This window comes from Panthera leo, chromosome B4 (assembly GCF_018350215.1).
Source record: "Panthera leo isolate Ple1 chromosome B4, P.leo_Ple1_pat1.1, whole genome shotgun sequence".
Taxonomy (NCBI): domain Eukaryota; kingdom Metazoa; phylum Chordata; class Mammalia; order Carnivora; family Felidae; genus Panthera; species Panthera leo.
Window position 1 is genome coordinate 121,855,915 of NC_056685.1, and position 13,211 is coordinate 121,869,125.

The 13,211-nt window shown below is 35.1% G+C and overlaps 1 protein-coding gene across 7 annotated transcripts in view; it reads right to left on the bottom strand.

Moving 5' to 3' along the window:
• Positions 1 to 13,211, bottom strand: part of WASHC3 (WASH complex subunit 3) — a 104,642-nt gene that overhangs the window by 83,087 nt on the left and 8,344 nt on the right. For 6 of the 7 annotated variants that reach the window (XR_006205055.1, XM_042947529.1, XM_042947527.1 and 3 more), the window contains exons 4-5: positions 11,982 to 12,089; positions 8,129 to 8,239 (exon numbers count right to left, since the gene is read on the bottom strand). Coding sequence is in view for 6 of the 7 variants with exons in the window: in XM_042947529.1 (XP_042803463.1) it covers positions 8,129 to 8,239; positions 11,982 to 12,089 (219 nt within the window). In the remaining variant the exon portion in view is untranslated. The remainder of the gene's footprint in view (positions 1 to 8,128; positions 8,240 to 11,981; positions 12,090 to 13,211) is intronic. The other variant, XM_042947528.1, reaches the window with a different exon arrangement.

Genomic DNA, 13,211 nt, shown 5'->3' on the forward strand with positions numbered 1-13,211 from the left:
TGCCAGAGTAAAGCCTGATGTAGGGCTCAAACCCCTAAACTGCAAGATCATGATCCGAGCCAAAGTTGGATGCTCAACCAACTGAGCCACCCAGGGGCCCCAGCAGCTCCTTCTTCTGACTACACTGTTGATCAGTGCTGAGGAATCTACCCTGGAATTCTCTAGACCATGAGAAGTTATACTGAGGTCATATCCCAAACAAGGTTTGAAAGCCTTTAACTACTCTCACAAAGACTAGGCCTAATCTAAAGAGCACTCTAATCCATACTTTATTATTTTCCTGTGTATAAGGTGCATAACTTCCTGATGAACATCTTTAACAATCAGTGGGAGATTCTTCATCCTTAGTTAATGGAAGTCACATTTCCCCAAGCCAACATCCACTGCTGGCAACAGATGCATCAGAACCACCCAAACCAAGGAGATTATTCAATTCACATTTTAAGCCAGCCAAAGAAAATAGAACTTTAAAAAAGTCCAAGTGTCCGAAGAGACTGTTTTGGCAAATATGGTTTGAAAAAATACAAGTCATTAGCTTAATGTGGAAGTCGGACTTTCCCAATGCACAATTTATTACTGGCAAAGGATTCACCAAGCTCTGCCAGTAGAAAGGGGAGAACCGTTGGAAAAGTGATCTATGTACACAATTCCAGTTAAGTTATAAAAGCAATATGTAATTTAGTAAAGGCTTGTGCTGCACTATTATGACAACAAACATTAAATCAGAATCAATTATCTGCCACATTTGGAACACAACAGTATTACTCACTGAAAAATCTTGTGTAAAATTTGCTGAAAAAGGAAAAAAAAATCAGAAAATGCAAAAAAATGCCAGCAGGTGTTCCAGGAACATTCATTAATAATGAGATTCAAATTTGGAGATCAATTAATAGATCATAAACATAGAGAGAACTTCAGATCTCATTTTATGTACGAGGGAACTGAAGCCTTGAGAGGTGATATGACCTGGACAAGGTCACTCAGGACTGCATGACAAAGCTAAGAAACTATACCATGTTGCATCCCAGAAGTAAAGATCTAGGTGTACTCCTAGTAATTCAAATTGTGTCACAGAAAAAGAAATACTTTCTGGAAATGTAACCATTATTATATCTCACAGAGGGTAATAATATGGGAGTGACAGAAAAAGGTATAGAGACCAAAAAGCAAGGTGCTGTTTATTTCTCTGTTGAACTGGTACTTGTGACACTTGAAAGATTCTGTTGGCTTCTGTTCAAAGAAGTTTATAATTATTAAGCAGTTTTAGTTGTCTAGTTTCTTAAACAGATTTGCAGGTATATGGCAAGTGAGGCAAGGCAAATTTAAAAGAAGTATATTCGAGGAGACTGCTAGGACCCAGGAAGAGGAAGTTTGCATGGCAGCTTAGAAAGAAAGCCAAAAACTCTGTAGTTCATCCTGATACCCAAGAAGCTTGAAAATTAAAAAAAAAGAAATCTTTATTTGTGACTTGTAGGATTTCTATGTGTTCTATCTGAAGTGAGTGATCACTACCTGGATAGTCAGAAAATTCAAGCTTTTATACTAGTGAAGAGGCTTAAAGGATTTCAGAAATACTTGTCTCCTCCCTGTCTTAGAGAGAATGAAATGGTTCTAGACAATAATTCAGGAAGGAAGCAAGAGTACAGATTATAAGAGGGTTGAGGGCCTAGTAAGTGTTAAGACACTGAGTGGAAGAATGTTACACTTTGGAAAAGATAAGAAACAACCTAAATGGAATTACAGGTACAAGACTCTGCTTATGGAGCAGCAACTCATATATATATATAATGTTTATTTTTGAGAGAGGGAAAGAGGGGAGGGGAGGGGCAGAGAGAGGACAGAGGGAGATACAGAATCTGAAGCAGGTTCCAGGCTCTGAGCTGTCAGTGCAGAGCCTGATGCGGGGCTCAAACTCATGAACCGCGAGATCATGACCTGAGCCAAAGTCAGATGCTTAACTGACTGAGCCACCGAGGTGCCCTGCAACTCATATTTTTAAATGACAAAAATATCAAGGCAATTAAAAATGAAAGAAATCCTATTATTGTCCGTAAGAGGTTAGAGAGTTTATGGCATTGTTAATTCCCTTTTGAGGATGCAGAAATGATTATTGAAGGATTTTAGGAGTAGATTTTTATACTGCTGGTATATAATGATTTTTTTTTCAGAAAGACAGGTATTTTTGAGACCATGTTACCTTCCCTTTTGTTAATACAAACAATTCCCTACATTTCGGATGGCAGGCTTCTAAAATTCAGCCTTGACAACATGTAGCGATATGCATGACGGATGACAAACTACTCAGGATAATACAAGTAGCCGAAGTACAATTCATTTGATGGATTACGTGGATATTGGTCTTTCTCGACATTAATAACTAAAACTAAATTTTTAGTAGTGGGCAAACAAGAGAAACCTTAGTCACCCTCTGAGGTTGAGGAAAATTGGGCATTTTAATAAAAATCTACAATTTTGGTAGAAAAGTGAAAGGCAATTTCTAATGAAGCTACCCTCTCAAATTAGCTGGGATTAGGCTCCTCCTTGTAGGAAGTGGTCAGATTCAGTTTTCTTTCTATCTAGTCTCTCTGAATCCTGTTTGTTCTCAATCACAGTCAAGGAACTAAACCACCAAAGCAAAATAATTGATTAGAAGACTAAACAGAAAGCAGGAAGGCAATTTACTGTCCGGAAGTATAGAGATACAAAGCTATGTAGATTCTTCCCACATCAATGACAAAAACTGAAGGATTCAATGGTACAGATTATAATGGGCCTCCAATGATTCTTTTCCACTGCTGTGAGGCATTTTTTTCTAAAGCAAGGTGGTATTGTCATCTGTTCTTTCAGTTAAAGTTACAGTTTTGTAAGAATATGGATATAGGAAGCACAACTAGGTATGCAGATGCTGTTGAAGAACCATATTTTAGGTAATGAATTATGGCATTAAGATGATTATACTCCTGGGAAAGTATAAGCATTCAGAAGAACCAAAAGATTATGCTTAACAAGACCCACATAGGTATGATCAAGGGGCTTTAAACTGAAATCAAAGTATAAAAATAATCTTCACTTAAAACTGAAAGACTATGGGTAACAATAATATGACAGCAGAAAAAATAGAGTGGAAGAACTAGCAGGTAATTATTAAAGAGGAGAAATATAAACAAAGAGAAAACAAATCCAATAGCACCCTTCCTCTCAAAAAGTGTGTGTTTACAGACAGCAAACCTGCAAATCAAAATAAGTAAATCTCAGGGATTGTTAACACTTAATAGAAAGGAATTCATGAATGGGAGCTGGCATTTGAAAGGAATATATTAGAATGTTTTACAACAGACGTGGAAGATACCTATAAATCAATATATATACACATATATGGAGATTCTTAAACGTGGGATAAAGGATCCCCCCACCCCCAGCAGCCAAGTGAGGCTAAAAGAAGGCAATAGTTGTATTATAAAAAGGAGTTTGATCACCTGACCTGATGGAGGATTTAGATCAGGCTTTCATAAAATATGTTGCGAACAAGTACAAGCATAAGATACAGCCTTGGGGCGCCTGGGTGGCTCAGTCGGTCAAGCATCCGACTTCAGCTCACGTCATGATCTCATGGTTTGTGAGTTTGAGCCCTGCATCAGGCTCTGTGCTGACAGCTCAGAGCCTGGAGCCTGCTTCAGAGTCTGTGTCTCCCTCTCTCTCTGCCCCTTCCCCGCTCATTCATTCTCTCTCCCCCTCTCTCTCTCTCAAATAAATAAAACATTAAAATTAAAACAAAAAAATTAAAAAAAAATAAGATACAGGCTTCATGGGGGACATTAGCTATCCAAATGTACCAGCAGCTTAATCTTCCTCAAATCAGAGTATCTGATAAGCTCCTATCACCTTGCTGAAAACTTCATCCTCCAACAGATAAAGGATATAATGAAAGGAAGTGATTTAGCTATTTCATACATGAATTTAAACAAAAAGCCAGAACTGAATTATGATGCAGAAGTGACAGGAACTCTGATAGTGACTGTGCCAAGGAAAGACAATCCAGGGCACTATCAAACATGTAACTACATTTGTGGTTGGATATTTTGACAGTCACTCATGATATTCTTAGGAAACAGGAAAAATGGTAGATTTATGTATGGCTTAATGAGAATAATCCAAAGAATGATTTGTAGATTCATGCAACCTTGAGGGAAACCTCTAGTTGCTGTATTCTTGATCTGGTCCTATAAAACGTTTAAAATCAGTAACTTGCAGAAATGGGAATGCATCTATATGTGTCCAGATGACACAAAGCTGGAAAGGAGAGTTAATATGCAGGATAAAATAGTACATACAATGAATATTGAGTGCCTTCCTGGATAAAGTGTTAAAGTGAATAGAAAGATGAGTCAAGATACAGTAGTTCCTCAGAGAGTTAATATGCAGGATAAAATAGTACATACAATGAATATTGAGTGCCTTCCTGGATAAAGTGTTAAAGTGAATAGAAAGATGAGTCAAGATACAGTAGTTCCTCTCATGGTTCCTTTTCAACAGGGGCAATAAAAATATGTATAAAAACAACAAGATATGGAGTGATAAATCCCATAAAAAAATTAAGTGGTTGGACAGATCACTGAAGGGAGATATTACCTCTAGCTTTATGTGTTGGTGGGTTCAGAAGGAACATGTCAGATTACTAGAATTAGGACATGTAGTAATCAAGAGAAGGGGAATCTAGAATCAGAGGTGGAAAAGCATGGAGCTAATCTTGAGAAGGGTTTGTGGTTTTGTCTGCAGAATGAAATGCAGGATAGGGAGAAGGAAACAAAAGTTGGGTAATAAGATTCTGGGATTCAGGTTGGCACAATAAACTGAAAACAATAAAATTAAATTTAACTTGGATGAACTTGCAGTTTTAGGAAGGCAGTGTAAAGATGTTGCTCCCCTCTTCTTGAGAATTACCCCCAAATAATTAGGCAAAAAGAAATAAAACACAAATACTAATTTTAATGGCTAAGAGGCATATATGAACCATAATGCATGAAAATTAAAAGCAGATAAAAGAGTGATTGATGACTTAGCATATCAAAGGAAGGCCAAGTCTATGTGCCTGAAGAGGGGATACCACAAAGTAGCACTTCCAGAACTTTGGAAATGTTTAGGAATTAGAAGCACCCGTACCAAAGCAAAAGAGAGGCGAAGGACTGAAATCAGGAAAATTGGGGCAAAAACAGGATAAGTCTGAAGCAGAAGAAATTGAGCCCCTACTCATACTCAGTGACGCCAAGTAAAAGGCTGAGGCTAAGTGCCAAGCAATGCTACAGAATTAGTTAAGAACAAAAACAAAAACTCACAATATATTATTTCTTAAATGTTTTCAAATAAATTTTAAATTTATTTATTTAAATTTATTTTGTCTCTCAAAATATTTTAATTGATGTTGTACATAGTGTAAAATATTTTTTAAATAGCTCTTAATCAGAGGAGCTATTTTCAAAATACATATATGCTCTAGCTCCAAGTCCCAAGTTTAGAGATTATTTTTTATATGATGGGAATCAGTAACATGTTTTGACAATGTTTCATGTCTGAAAACCACTGAGCTGGGGTAAAAAAGAAATCTAGCACCAAACCTGTCAAAAGGTAAAATGACATAGAGGAAAATGTAGGCATTTTCATTCATATGTAAACACTATATGCCAGGTATCATTCTAGGAACTGAGAGTAGTGCAATACGCAAAACATTCTCTACCCTCATGGAGTTTATATTTTAGTGACAGAAGAGACACAAAGTATGTAAAATACTGGCCAGTTATATGAAGAAAAAAGAAAAGAAAAAACAGCAGGGAAGGGTAAAAGGAATGGGGCCAGAGAGAAGGTAATACTTGAGTAAAAATCTGAAAAAAGTGGAGTAGTGAAACTATCAAGAAACCTGCGGAAAAGTGTTTCCAGCAGAATAGCTGATGTAAAAGGCCTAAGACAGGAGACTGTATATTTATTTAAGGAACATCTGGCTGGAGCAGAGTAAGTGGAGATATGAGATCAAAAGAGTAATAGGGGAGCTAAATTGTATAGGATCTCATAGGTTTGTGAAGGACTTTGGCCTTTTATTCCTAGAGAGATGGTAAGCCATAAGATTAGATAAATGAATATTTAAAGACTCACTTACAGGGGTGCCTGGGTGGCTCAGTTGTTTAAGTGGTTAAGTGTCTGACTCTTGGTTTTGGCTCAGGTCATGATCATGGTTTGTGAGTTTGAGCCTCGTGTCGGGCTCTTCACTGGAGAGCCTGCCTGGGAATTCTCTCTCTTCCTCTCTCTCTGTCCCTCCCCCACATGCACACGTGTGTGCGTGTGTGCGTGTGTGTGTGTGTGCGCGCGCGCGTGCGTGCGCACACGCATGCGCACGCACACACACGCGATCTCTCTCTCTCAAAATAAATAAACGTTAAAAAAAAGTCATTTACACACACATGTGATATATATGCTTCTGAAAAGCAATGAAATTTGTCGAAGTAATTAATAACAAAAATAAAAATGTCAAGGGATTTCTGAGAACCTTAGCTGGCTAACTGTAGACAATTCCTAATAATAGTACCTTAAAGTGAGTATTTAATAAATAATTGTGGAATAAATGGACAGTGAATTTATATTGAAAAGGAAAATATGAGTTTTTGAACTTCTTATAAAATCAGAAGCAATGTATCAACAATATAAAAATTATCCTAACATGTAGTTTTTTATCAAAGATTTCAAGGCATTCTTATAGGTATCATCAAATGGTTGTTCCTATTTCATAGTTTATATGTGTTAGGTAAGAAAAGAGGCTAAATAAAAAGCCTTCCAGAGTCATCTTGAAAGTTTTCCTCTTCTGTTTGAAAGAGTAAAACACAGTTTTTCACAGTCCATACTTTAAGCTTAGCAGAGCTTTACTGGGTTCTAGCTTTATAAATATATTTATCAGGGGCGCCTGGGTGGCTCAGTCAGTTAAGCGTCTGACTTCGGCTCAAGTCATGATTTCACGTTTTGTGGGTTCAAGCCGTGTAGGGCTCTGTCCTGACAGCTTGGAACCTGGGGCCTGCTTGGGATTCTTTGCCTCCTTCTCTTTGCTAGTTCATTACTGCTCCCCTGCTCACACTATGTGTGTCTCTCTCAAAAATAAATGTTAAAAAAAATTTTTTTAAATTATTTATCATAATTCACACTCAAAACTAGCCCTACTTTATTCTGATTAAAGAACTTTATATATTTGCATCTCAAAGTCTGGTTTATTTTTTTCTAAAGTCTAGACCAGGGTTTTTGGCTGCCAATGAAGAATTTTGAACGTGATAAATCCACTTCTTCTGACAGCCAGGAAAAGCGAATATACTTTCTTCTCCCCAGTGTCACTTCTGTTACTTCTAAATGAACAATCTACTCTTTCTGATGTCAGACAGTATTTGTTTTCAAATTATTTTGGTAATAAATAATGTCATGGATATCAAAAACAAAACTGGTCTTTAATATTATGACCTCTTTTGCTTGATAGAATTTTATAAATATGATATTTTTTTTAATTAACAGAAAAATGATGAAGAGCTAGCTCCTTCAACCACTGCAATAGGACTTTCCACAAAAATGAAATCAACTTCTGCTGGTACAGACAACTGTAGATATTTTTTGGTATCATACCATGTAATGATTTCTCAGAAAAAAACATGAATTCTGAAGTCATATGATAGTAGAAGCTCTACCGTGAATGGCCAAGAGATTTAGGCTCTTTTCTATGACCAAGCCATTGACAAATGAAATTCAGAATAAAAATAAACTGCACTAGCATACAGGAATCAAGCTAAAGCCATATGATTTAAAAAAGAGTCCACTTTCATTCCTTTGATACATCCAAGATTTGCTATAACTTTATGTAAAGCAAAACAATTTACATAAATCTATATCCAACTACGTTAATTTGAAGTGTGAGATCAATTTTAACTAGAAAGATTTGACCTCTGTTTACTCTTTTATCAGGGCATTAGTTAGACATAGGAAAGAAGAGTAGAAAACTTGGTCACTCGGTTTAGCAGTTTTCTCAGAAAAAGTAACAACAAAACCTCTAGGGTTAAGAATTTCAAATGAGGCTGCTAGACAGAGAAGACAGACCAAATTAGCTTACCACTTGAACCATTTTGAGATATCTGGCATATCTTGGGTCCTTGGCTACAGTTAAGATATTTTCTGGTGTTACTTCACTTTCCTGTGGTCCAGAGTCTTGTAAACTGTTCTGCTGTAGAGAGTATTGCGTGTAAATCTTTAGACAATTCACAAAAGGGGTCCATTATGTTACTTAAAAAGGGATGTTTCTTATAAATCTAAAGCAATCAATATAAAAAAATCATATTTCTAAATTTAAATACCAATAATTTAATTATGGGATATATGTTTCCAAATATTTACAAATAATTAAATATGATTTCAGAGGAAGTTCCACTTAATATCAACACTATATTGTTCCTTAAAAAATGCAAATATATTCATAGCATTAAAAAATATTAGAATTCTGCTTTAGCTGTCCCCAGAGTATAGATATAGAACATGAATTATAGATGGACATATTATTTTAATGAAACTTCTAAAAAAGCTAATAAAACTATTTGATTTGCCAGTTATTCAACACTAGCAGACAGTGAATTGATTTTGTAGGTATCCACCATCTATAGAATTGAATTCCTCATTTATTCAGTAATCTTATTATAAGTGGATATAGTCTATTCTTTTAACATCTTAGAAAGCAATACCTAGAGAATTTGTGGAAGAGTAGCCCATTTCTATGGTAAAATTATCTAGTTCTATATATTTCAGGTACTGATGGAACTATTAATGTTAATACTACTTACAATAAAGAATATAGGGGAACAGTCTTTTTATATAAAAATGCTTTTATCATATAGGCAGTTCTCACTTTGCGTGGTACTGTGTTAAGTGAAAATTGTCCATTTTAGAATCCTGTCCTCACTGAAGTGCAAAGATAGGTCTGTCTGTACACAGTTCTAGATTTTTCTATCAACTTGAACATTTGTTATGTTTATTTTTGTGAATTCTCACTCATTATCTATATATTAGCTTTACAAGGTAGTTCCTGAACAGAATGAAATCAATTGTATGCCTACATATCTATGCTGAAATGTAGATAAATCAAGAAATATCTTTAAATGTTCATAGTTTTTAGAATATGAATGTGAATTATATATTAAGTTTTCCTCAGATCATTCAAATATAAATTAAACCTGTTGCAAATTCTAAAGCAAACAAAAACATCCCAAATCCCTTAGGTTTCTCCTGTTATATGGCACTGAGTAGATATATGTATTATTCATCTTTAAAATTCATAAATACAAAAAGTCCAAAACCCTTAATTAAATAAAAAATTCAAACATGACCCAAGTATGTTTTTGAAAAACATTATGGACAATAAACTCATACAACAGCACAATGGAACAAATGATAATTACACATGGGACCAATGAATTTCAAAACTCAGCTGTTAACTATGCGTAATAACCAAGATCTCAACAAGGTTTAATTATGTCAGCTCTTACACCTTTACTATTTAAATATCCATTAAATCCTCTATCATATCTCTCAACTGCCCTTCATTTTATTCTCAATCTGCACAATTGGATGTTCTATTGTGAGTAATGATAAGATCTGAACCATGAAATTAAAGTTGCAGAAAAATCAGTATGCAAACCTTAGGTCTTTGACTCATATAGATTAGAGACTGAAATGAATGAATGGTTAAGAAATTGCATTGTTACCCTTTATCAGATAAATTGACTGTAAAGGCAGTGGAAATTGTGTTAAGCAGTACTTAAGTCCATTTCAAAACATTTCACATAAAACATAGCAATAACAATGAAGAAATAAGAAGTTGATTTAAATATTATGAACATGCTGAATAGGTATTTTATTAAACTAATCAACATGCAACTTTGCTACAGTTTTTAAAATTCAGAAAGCCCAAAGAACTTCATAAATTCTCCAAATGAATTAATATATGGTTTTTAAATAAAATTGTCAAAATGTATCAAATCATTCTGAATTTTAGAAAATTTAGCTGTGATTACTTGTAATCAATTTTTTGAGACCTTAAATAGGCAGGATCAACACAACTGCAAAAGTTTTAAAGTACATATTGTAGATAGCATTCATAACACCTGGAAAAATATTCAAAATTAGACAGATACCACTTAAAAATTTTACAGAAACATATGACAGCTAGTATCCAACAAAGAATAACTACTAGGTAAAGTGCAAACATTTTCTTAATAATTTTTATACATGCCTTATTTTAGAAAAAGCATGGTCCATATTTAATTGAAAGGGCCTTGTAAAGTTAAACTCCTCTAACATATCTGGATTCCTTCTTGTATATTATACATATTCCAATGGTCATCATAGTGAAATTTACTATATAAACTAAATGGATGTTAAATTTTCTAATATCTAATTGTTAAGTAAATGGTCATCTAATTCATTCTCCAAATATGGGCTATAACTAAATTTATGCCTTCTCCCACAGCCTCATACCATATGTGTTCAGTATATTTAATGAATTCAACACAGGTGCTGGAGACAGTGTAGTCTAGCAGATAAGAGCTAGGACTCTTGGCACCAGATTGCCCGCACTGAAATTCCAGCTTTTACACTTATTTTCTGACCCTTGGCAAGTTACTTAACCTCTGTGTACCTCATTTCACTCATCTGTAAAGTAGAAGTGTAAAGTGAAGTTATTTACTTCATAGGGCTATTGTGAGAATTAAATGAGTTAATTTCTGAAAAGCGCTCAGAAGCACACCTGGTAGGTACACAGTACGTACCCTCCACGTGTTAGTCATTATCATCACAGCCAAAGTAATCATAACCTAAAAAATATCCTGTGAAAAGTATCTCCACATACAAATGCAGAATCCCACATAGATAAGAAGTCTATTTGTTCAGTATCACTAGACAGATCACCATTTTAGTGATTATTTTATTTTGAATTTTAATACCCCACTGAGATACACTAGAGATCGTCTGTTCTGCAGCAATGAGAATTTTTATTCCTTGAAATAAAAAGTAATATAAAATTGAAACGTATACAGAGCATAAAAGAACATTAAGACATAAGAACCAAATGCAAAGTGTGGACCTTACTAGGATGCTGATTTGAACAAATCAACTCCAAACCCACACTTTTTAGATACGTGGTATCTATAGATCAGTATCTCTCAAATTTTGAGAGCGACTACAAATCCTCTGGGGATCTTATTATGCTACAGATTCTGATTCAATGGGTCTGGGATGGAGCCTGAGAGTCCGTGTTGCTGACAAGTCCCCCAGGTGATGCCCATGCTGCTGGTGCCGGGAGCATACCTGGAGTAACAAGGGGTTAGATGGTACTTGGGAATTACTGTTAATTATACTGTGTATGATAAAGACATTGTGGTGATACAAGAAAATGCCAGAACTTTCCAGAGATGCTCAAGGAGTTACACAGTGGTGAAATGGTATGATGCCCAGGATTCACTTTAGCAAGTGACAAACAAGATAGATGAAGCAAATGTAACAAAATCTTTACTGGAGAATCAGGGTGGGTAATGGACATTTAAGTATTCACTGTACTATTGTATTATTGTGTGTGTTTGAAAGGTTTTATAATAAAACATCTTAAAAGTACAATTATTATAATAATGTAGGAAAAATGTCCACAATGATCTTGAAGAATATTATGCTCGAGATTTTTTCTAGTCCTATAAATAGTTTCTCTTTCATAGGCAAGGAAAATATTAACTTCAGGGAGCCCTTCAAAATAACAATAAAACAGCTCACTTCTTTTCAAACCTCATTTTCAATCTTAAGGGGTTTAAAATCTTACTATTCAAAGTTTTACATCTTCATTTAACTTCTTCCTTCAAACCTGCTGCTAGGTTTATCTGGTTTAACCAAGACAAACTGTTCGTGTTTCCTGGAACTCAAATACTTACCTGTGATTTCTCTGCAGTGGTTTCAGAATGTGATTCATTTGTGATACCAGTGGCGCTTACAGTAGAAACTTCAAATGTAACATCATCTAGGCCTGGGATAGATGACAACTGAGAAAAGAAAATTAATGTTGGTATATGAGGATAAGATTAGCCGCTTAAACACCGTAAATTTCTAGGTGTATGTGTTTTTGTTTTTTTTAATGTTTATTTATTTTTTTTGAGACAGAGAGAGACAGAGCATGAACAGGGGAGGGGCAGAGAGAGAGGGAGACACAGAATCTGAAACAGGCTCCAGGCTCTGAGCTGTCAGCACAGAGCCTGACGCGGGGCTCAAACTCACGGACCGTGAGATCATGACCTGAGCTGAAGTCGGACGCTTAACCGACCAAGCCACCCAGGCGCCCCTAGGTGTATGTGTTTTAAATAGCAATCTTAAGTTTTTAAAACTATAGAAATAAGGTTTGTAAAATCTCATCTTTGGTGTCTGAAATTCTCCATGCCATTAACTATTTAAAAGTGAAAGTCATGCACAAGTAAAATATTTATGAATAATTTATCATTAATCTAACTTAGCTTATAGCCCTTCTTTTCCTGGGAATTATTTTTAAAAAATGTAAGGGATCCTAGTGCAAGGAATAAAAAGCAAGGGCTCTGGAGTCAGATTGTGTAGGTTTAAGTCATGCTATGTGACTTTCTGTAAATCTCCCTAGACCTCAATTTTCTCCCCTGTAAAGTAGGGATAAGAAAACTTACCTCACAAAGTTATTGTAAAAAGATTTTTATTAAACATGCTTTGTAACAACAAAACAACACACACACACATACACACACACACACACACACACACAAAAACAATCACACAAAAAAAGTCCTTTGCAGCACATTTTAAATTTGAACGATCTGGGAAATGACAAAACTCTTGTCATCACATTTTAATGACTGACAGCCCTTTTTTTTCTTTCTTTAAGCATTTATCACCAAATGTTACTAAAATGTGTTATTTTTCATATACAAAAGGTAGGTATGTTGTCAGTGGTTATATATTTCAGGCTGGATCTGCAAGATCCACGCCAACCCACTTTTCTGATTTCTTTCTGATATCAGTGATAGATATTTGTCAGATGTTTGGCTGACTTTAGGGATTAATTTTATGGTTATGGAAATAATTAAGGTTATGGAAATGATTAAAGTTAACTTATCTACACAGTAACTTGTGACCATGGATTCTAA